The sequence below is a fragment of the Aythya fuligula genome, chromosome 29 (assembly GCF_009819795.1).
Source record: "Aythya fuligula isolate bAytFul2 chromosome 29, bAytFul2.pri, whole genome shotgun sequence".
Taxonomy (NCBI): domain Eukaryota; kingdom Metazoa; phylum Chordata; class Aves; order Anseriformes; family Anatidae; genus Aythya; species Aythya fuligula.
In genome coordinates this window covers 664,813-672,698 of record NC_045587.1, presented here as the reverse complement: position 1 = coordinate 672,698, position 7,886 = coordinate 664,813, and the positions used below count along the sequence as shown (strand labels likewise).

The window sequence follows — 7,886 nt, the reverse complement described above, 5'->3', positions numbered from 1 at the left end:
CTGGGGCTTCCTGGGCCAGATCCTGACCCTGTTGGGGATCCCTGGGCCAGATCCTGACCCCGCTGGATCTCCCCGGGCCGCATCCTGCCCCTGTTGGCACTCCCCACCCCAAACCTCGGCCGTGCCGGAGCTCCCCGGGCCTGCCCCTGCCCACTCTGCTCCTCCCCGGGCCGGATCCCGACCCCCCCCCCGGGACCGCTGGGGCCGGTCCCCGCCCCGCTGCCCCCCTCCCTCCCTCCCACCCCCCCCCCCGGGGGCCGCAGCAGCCCCGGCGCCGCCTCCATCGATCGCGGGCGGCTTCGCGGCGATGCCGCAGCACCGCGGGGCCGGGCAGGATGGGGCCAGCCCCGGGGACACCGGGAATATTTTTTTGGTGGGGGGGGGGGGGACCCGGTGTGAGCACCCCAAACCCCGGGCACGGCCCCACGCGGGGACACGGGGACAGAACCGGGTGTGTGTGTGTGAGTGGGGGGGGGGGGTCCGGACACCGACACGCGTGGGTACGGCGGCGGCACCGGGGCCTGGCAGCACCGGGGGCTGCGGGGAGGAGCCGTAACCCGGTGCCCCCCCCCCCCCCCCCCCCGCCGCCGCCGCCGCCCGGTGGCTGCCCAGCTCCGGGGGCGCAGCCGGACGCCACGGGGATGGGCGCGGGGGCGGGCAGGCGGGGGCGGGGACGACCGGGACGCCCCGGCGGCCCCGTGTGATGCGGAGCGAGGCGGTGGCGGCGGCGGCGGCGCGGCCCTTCCCGGCGGAGCGCCGCGGTCCGGTGCGGGGCGGCCCCGCCGGGATCCCGGGGGGGTGCCGCCGGGGATGTCCGGCCCGCCGCAGCCCGCAGCTCCCGGTTCCTTCCAGGTGAGCGAGCCGGAGCCTTCCCGGTCCTCCAGGGTCCGGTTCGGTTCGGCTCGGTTCGATTCGGTTCTTTTAGGGGAGGGAGGGGGGAAAGAGGGAGGGGGGGCTGCCGGTAACGCCGCAGCGGCGGGGGCCGTGCCTCCCGGTGCTCACCGGCCGCCCCCGCCGCTCCCCCCCCCCATCCCCATCCCCTCGCAGAGCCCCCGGAGGCTGCCGAAGCGCAAGAGCCGCTTCAAGCGCTCGGACGGCAGCACCTCGTCCGACACCACCTCCAGCATCCTCCGCAGGCAGGTGAGCGGGCACCGGCACCGGCACCGGCACCGGCACCGGGGCGGGGCAGCCCCGCCAGCCCCGTTTTCCCCCCCCCCCCTCCCCTTTTCCTCCCTCCCCGGCTCGCTCTCGGGGGCGGCGGCGCTGCGGCTCCGCAGTAAGGCACGGGCCGGGGGAGCGCCCGGTTCCCTTTTGTGTCCCCCCCCCATAAAAAAAAAATAAATCCTCGCCCCCCCGGTACGGCGGGGACCCGACCGGCCGGTGCTCAACCTCATGCCCCTCTCGCCCCGGGACCGGAGCCCGGCTCCGGTACCGGGCTCCGGTGGCATCGCAGCGGCTAAAAATAGCGAGTGCTGCGTCAGGGCCGGGCCGGGCACCGGCACTGCGGCGCCGGGGGGGGGTGGGGGGCGGCACCGGGGAAACTGAGGCAGCGTCAGGATCCCGGGGGGTGTCCCCGGGCCGCCCCCATCCCCCGCTCCCGTAGCTTGTCCCGCTCCCGTCCCGGTTCGCCCCGGTACCGGGCGCCCCCTCCCCATCCCCGCCCGGGGTACCGGGGAGCACCGGGGAGGGGATGGGGGGCGCGGGACGGCCCGGGGGGGGTCTCAGGGTGGTCGGAGCACCCGGTAACCCCCGCAGGGTGCTTCCTGCCCCCCTCCCGGTACTCCCGGAGCCCCCGGTACGCCCCATCCCCGACCCCATTGCGGTGCCTTCAGCACCTCGGAGAGGGCCCGGCCCGGCCCCGCCGCTGCCCCGGGGCCGGTACCGGTGCCCCCCGGGACCGAACCCGTCCCCCCCCCACACCCCCCCCATCACCCGAGGGCTCCCCGTTTCGGGCCGGCCCGGTGCCTCCGGTACCCGTCCCGCCGTGCTGTAACGGGGCGGGCCGGCCCGGTCCCCCGGGAGCCGCAGCTGCCCCCCTCCTCGGGGGCGGGGGGGGCGCGGCGGGGGGGCGGGAGCGGCTCCGGCCCCGCCGCAGGGCTCGGCCCGCAGAACGGGGCTGCTGCCGGCTCGGGGCAGGACGGGGCCGCCGCCGCCGCACCGGAGCATGGAGGTACCCACGGGCCCCCCCCCAACACCGCCCCCCCCTCCCCCGGTACCACCGGCCGAGGGGGGCTCCGGGGGGGGTGGGGGGACCATCACGGCCCCGCCGCTGCTGCCCCGGGACCCCCCCTCCCCGGTAGCCCCGTCCCGGTGCTCAGCACCGGAGCCGCTCGGGACCCCCGGCGGATAGTGGGGGGGGGGGGGGCACACCGGGGAGGGTCCGTAACCCCCCCCCCCCCCTCGGGGAATAAGGAGCCGCCCCCCTCCCCGGTGTGTCCCCCCCCCCCCCCTCATCTCCCCCATCCCCATCCCGGTGCGGCGGGGGCGGCCCCGAGCGCGGCGGCGGCTCCGGGAGCCCCGGGGAGGTGGCGGAGAGGGGGGGGGGAGGTTTGGGGAGGGGGGGGGGGGGGGGGGGGGGGGGGGGGGCGGGGAGGGGCGGGGAGGGGCGGCGGAGCGGAGCGGGCAGGGCCAGGCGAGCCCGAGCCGCAGCCGGAACCGGAGCCGGTGCCGGTAACCGGGTGGTGGCGGTGGTGGCGGCGGTGGGGGGGCGGGGGGGGGGCTCGGCTCGGCTCGCCCCGTCTATGTCGTTTTCTGACTCCAGCGCTACCTTCCTGCTCAACGAGGTACCGGCCCGGTACCGGGAAGGGGGGGGGAAACCGGGGGGGGGGGCACCGTGATCGCGATGTGGGGACCGGGGGAAATCCGTGCGCGGCGGGGGGGGGCCGTGCCCGCTGTCACCCCTCGCCTTGTGTCGCCCCTCGTGTGTGTGTCCCCCCCCCCCGCCTCCGGCTCTTTGTTCCTCGCCGCTGTCCCCCACCCCACCCCCCCACGGGGCAGGTGCCCCCCCCTCGAACCCCTCCGTGGCCGCTTACCCCCCCCCCCCCGAGGGTTTTTTTTTTTTTTGGGGGGGGGGCGGTGATGGAGACGCCGCGCTGGGGATGCTGAGGGGGGGCTGCTGAGATGCTGGGGGGGGGGGGGGTGGGAGGCGTGCTGGGGAGGCCATGTTGGGGGGGGGGCCATGCTGGGAAAGCCATATTGCTTGTGTTTGGGGGGGGGGGGGGGCTCTAACACCACCCCCCCGGGGATGAGCGAAGCTGAGATGCGCAGGGTGGGGGGCGTGGGGGGGGGGGGGGGGCGCGCCACGTTGCTGAGCTCAGCTCGCCAGGGCCCGGAGCTCCTCGGGGGGGGGGGGGGGGGGGGCGGGCGGGGGGCCGCGGGGGGGGGGGGCTCAGCCACATCCAGGCACCTATAAATATTTCACTGCAGCTTCTGCGCCTGTTCCGGGCGCAGCAGGCAGCCGCTAATTGCCGGCGGGGGGGGGGAAAAACCAAGGGGGGGGCCGCAGCGAGGCCCCGCACTTGGGTACCCCAGGGTTGGGGATGGGGAACGGGGCTGGGGGGGGGGATCTGGGCAGGGCCACAGCGTGGTTGGGGGGCACAGGATGGGGTCCCACAGCCCCCAGCTCTGCCCTACATCCCATAACGGGGGGGGGGCTCTAGGTTTTTCCCCCCCCCCCAGCACGTGGAGCTGATGCCACGCGCGGGCCCCCAGTTTGGTGGCACCGGGGATGCCGAAAGCGGGATGGGGAGGACCGGGGACCCCTTTTCCGGGCTGGCCCTGCTGGGAGGTGGTGGGGGGGACATGGACACCCCCACCCCGTTGTGGGGGGGTCCCCGCAGCCCCCCCAGCACTCAGCCCCGTCCCGCAGGGCTCGGCCGACTCCTACACCAGCCGCCCGTCCCTGGACTCCGACGTGTCCCTCGAGGAGGATCGCGAGAGCGCCCGGCGCGAGGTGGAGAGCCAGGCCCAGCAGCAGCTCGAGAGGGCCAAGGTACGGGACGGGGGGGGCTCATTTTTATTTTTTTTGGGGGTGGGGGGAAGGCGCTGAGCCCCCCCCCCCCCTTTTCCTCCCCAGCACAAGCCGGTCGCCTTCGCCGTGCGCACCAATGTCAGCTACTGCGGGGCGCTGGACGAGGAGTGCCCGGTGCAGGGAGCCGCCATCAACTTCGAAGCCAAAGATTTCCTGCACATCAAGGAGGTGAGAAGGGGTTCGTTTTTTTTTTTTTTTTTTGGGGGGGGGGGAGCAGGATCAGGGCCCCCCCCAACCTTTCTCCTTCCCCCCCCCCCCCCCACCTTTTCAGAAATACAGCAATGACTGGTGGATCGGGCGCCTAGTGAAGGAGGGGGGGGGACATCGCCTTCATCCCCAGCCCCCAGCGCCTGGAAGCCATGAGGCTCAAACAGGAGCAGAAAGCCAGGTAGGGAGCGGCCCCCCCCCAACATCTTGCCCCCCCCCTCGGACCCCACTCACCTCCTGTCTGCCCCAGGAGAGCTGGCAACGCCTTGGGCCTCGGCGACAGCGGGAACCGGCGATCACCTCCCCCTTCCTTAGGTAAGGGAAGGTCGGGGGGGGGGCGTGGGGGGGTCCAGGGGACATTTTGGGGTCTGGGGGGGTCCACTGCGTTGTCACCAACCTCTGTCTTTTCTCTCCCCCCCCCCCCAAGCCAAGCAGAAGCAGAAGCAGGTGAGGCCCCAGGAGGGGGCTGGGGGAGATGGGGAGGGGGCCGCAGGCAGAGTTTGGGGCTGGGGGGGGGGCTACAACCCTCTCCCCAGCTGGTTTTTGGGCTGGGGGGGGGTCAGGACACCCCCGTTCACTGAAATCCCCCTTGGGGGTGAGAGGGTTTTGGGGCTGGGGGGCGTCAGGACACCCAGGTTCACTGAAACCCCCCTGGGGGTGGGAGGGTTTTGGGGCTGGGGGGGGGGTCAGAACACCCAAAACCCCCCCGGGGGTGGGATCACAGAGCACTGACCCATCCCCACGCCCCCCCCCCCCCGCAGACGCAGCACATCCCACCCTACGACGTGGTCCCCTCCATGCGGCCGGTGGTGCTGGTGGGACCCTCGCTGAAAGGATACGAGGTATTATTTTTTGGGGGGGGGTCCTACCCCATCCCATCCTGTCCCCCCCCCCCCCTATTTTCTCCGTGCCGGTGGCAGGCAGATGGCAGGGCCGGGGCTGCCGGGGGGGGGGTGGCACCGCACGACTGCCACCTCCCCGCCGCTGCCATCTGCCACCGGCTCACCGCGCGGCCGCCCCGCCGCAGGTCACCGACATGATGCAGAAAGCCCTCTTCGACTTCCTCAAGCACAGATTCGACGGCAGGTGAGCCCCCCCCCAGACCCCCAGACCCCCCCAACCCCTTCCCCTGCCGCACACGGGCCCCCCAGCGCTGCCTCTGCCCCCCCCTCTCGCAGGATCTCCATCACCCACATCACGGCCGACCTCTCCTTGGCCAAGCGCTCCATCCTCAACAACCTGGGCAAGCAGGCCATCCTGGAGCGCTCCACCACCCGCTCCAGCATCGGTGAGGGGCCAGGGGCATCGAGGGGGGGGTCTCCCCTGGGGGATGGTGGGCCTAAAAGGTCTTCTCCGGCCCTCCCCAAGCCGAGGTGCAGAGCGAGATCGAGCGCATCTTCGAGCTGGCCAAGTCCCTGCAGCTGGTGGTGCTGGACGCCGACACCATCAACCACCCGGCCCAGCTGGCCAAAACCTCGCTGGCGCCCATCATCGTCTACGTCAAGGTGTCCTCCCCCAAGGTGAGGGGGGGGGCTGGGGCTCTGGGGAAGGGTCCAAGCTCGTCCCCAGGCTGCCATCACCCTCCTGTGTCCCCCCCCAGGTCCTGCAGCGGCTCATCAAATCCCGCGGCAAGTCGCAGGTGAAGCACCTCAACGTGCAGATGATGGCAGCCGACAAGCTGGTGCAGTGCCCCCCGGTGAGCCCGCAGCTCCCCCCCCCACCCCTTCCCAAACCCCAGGATAAAACCCTGGGGGGGGGGGGGGCGGCTCCCCGTGCCCTCCCTCACCCCCTTCCTGCCCTTCCCCAGGAGCTTTTCGACGTCATCCTGGATGAGAACCAGCTGGAGGACGCCTGCGAGCACCTGGCCGAGTACCTGGAGGTGTACTGGCGCGCCACGCACCACCCGCCGCACGCCCCGCACGCCGTGCCCTCGCCCACCAGCCTCCCAGGCTTGCAGGTACCCAAAAACCAACCCCCCCAGACACCCCTCGAAGGGGTTAAAAGGAAAGGGGCGCCCCCCCCCAGCCCCGTTTGTGCCCCCCCCCCCAGAGCCAGCAGCTGCTGGGGGAGCGGGGCGAGCACTCGCCGCTGGAGCACGACAGCCTGATGCCCTCGGACGAGGCCAGCGAGCCCTCGCCCAAACCTTGGGCGGCCTCCTCGCAGCGCGGCTCCCGGCACCTGGAGGAGGAAGAGGAGTACGGGGAGCCTTACCCCGACCTCTACCAACCCCACCGGCATCACAACAGCGGGCTGCACGGCCCCCCCGGCCCCGCCGCGCAGGAGCGCCTGCTGGAGCGCCCGCCCGAGCGCGACCACGACAGGAACTGGCAGCGCAGCCGGCCCTGGGCCAAGGACAGCTACTAGGGCGGGTGGGCAAAAGGGGAAGGGGAAAAAAAAAAAAAAAAAAAAAAGGGGAAAAGGGGTTGGGGGCCCCTTCCCTGGGTCCTCGCCGCCCTTTTTTTTTTTTTTTTTTTACCCCAACCCCAGCCCCGCGCTGGGGGTGCTCAGACAATCTTCCCCCCTTCTCTCGGGGAACTCCTCTCGGCAGCGGCAGCTTCCCGGCGCCTGGCCCCGGGCACCGTCTTCAGCCATAATAAGCACAGGAGGGGGCCGGCGGTCAGGATGCCAGGGCCCCCCCCCCCAAAAAAAAAAAACAAACAAACAACCCCCTCCCTGGCTCCTGGTGACCCAAGAGCAGCCACAAGCCTTCTCCCTGCCTCAGTTTCCCCGCCTGGCCCCCCCCCCCAGCATCATTCCCCGCAGGGCAGCCGCCATCAGCAGAGGGCCCCCCCCCCCAAAAAAAGGACTCATAGGCTTGGTAAAAGGGGGAGGGGGGGGCACAGTTTTAAGCAGCATCCCCCCCATCCCGCTGCCCTGAAGATGTAGGGGACAGTGACAGCGCTCACCTCCCCCCCCCCCGGGGCCTGTCCCCTCCCCTGCCCCTGCATGGGACCCCCCCAGGAGGAGGGGGCCGCACCAGTTGCTTCGCTCTGCACCAATTTCCCCCCCCCGGCCCCCCCCCCAGTTCACAGTAGCCAAACCGCTTCCTCCCCCCGGGGACAGGGGGGACAGAGGGGGACAGAGGGACCCCCTGTGGGGCTGCTGGACCCTATGGGGGGGCTGCTGGACCCCACAGGGGGCTGCTGCCCCCCGCCTGCACTCGCTGCCCCCCCTCCCCACCCCCCCCGGTCCCCGCACGTCACCGCCGTCCTGTAAATACAGCGCCCACGGCCCTCGGCCGGCGGCTGCTCCCCCCGCAGGGAGCCGTCCCCAGCCGGCGGAGGGGAAGGGGTGGGAGCCACAGATTTGTTATAATTTCTTTTTGTAGAAAGCACTGAATTGCCCTGTAACTTGTTTCAGAAACACGAGCGTGCTCGGAGGCAGCGGTGTGGCGGTTTTCTGGCGGTTGGGGAGCCGGGGGTGGGTGAGGGACGGCTCCCAGGCTCTTCTTTTAGGGGCACGGCCACCTCCGAGCACCTCAGGGTGCAGGGAGAGGCCGGCGAGGACACGAGGAGGTGCCACAGGAACAGAGAGCACGGGGAGGCGACGTCTGGCAACGCAGCTGCAGGTTTATTCCCGCAGCTTGGAGGTTTCGCTAAAAAAGGGAGGAAAGGAACACAGCTCCAGGGACAGCCCCGGCTACAAACCA

At 72.1% G+C, this 7,886-nt stretch overlaps 1 protein-coding gene across 1 annotated transcript; it reads left to right on the top strand.

Moving 5' to 3' along the window:
• Nucleotides 1-738: 738 nt before the first annotated feature.
• Nucleotides 739-7,620, top strand: CACNB3 (calcium voltage-gated channel auxiliary subunit beta 3). Its single transcript, XM_032204765.1, is given in 15 exon segments — nt 739-852; nt 1,048-1,140; nt 3,869-3,991; nt 4,076-4,198; nt 4,302-4,343; nt 4,345-4,418; nt 4,488-4,552; nt 4,665-4,684; nt 4,999-5,079; nt 5,265-5,323; nt 5,416-5,525; nt 5,606-5,757; nt 5,838-5,933; nt 6,045-6,194; nt 6,287-7,620. Coding segments are annotated over 15 exon segments (1,545 nt in total). The 5' UTR covers nt 739-810; the 3' UTR covers nt 6,602-7,620.
• The last annotated feature ends 266 nt before the right edge of the window (nt 7,621-7,886 follow it).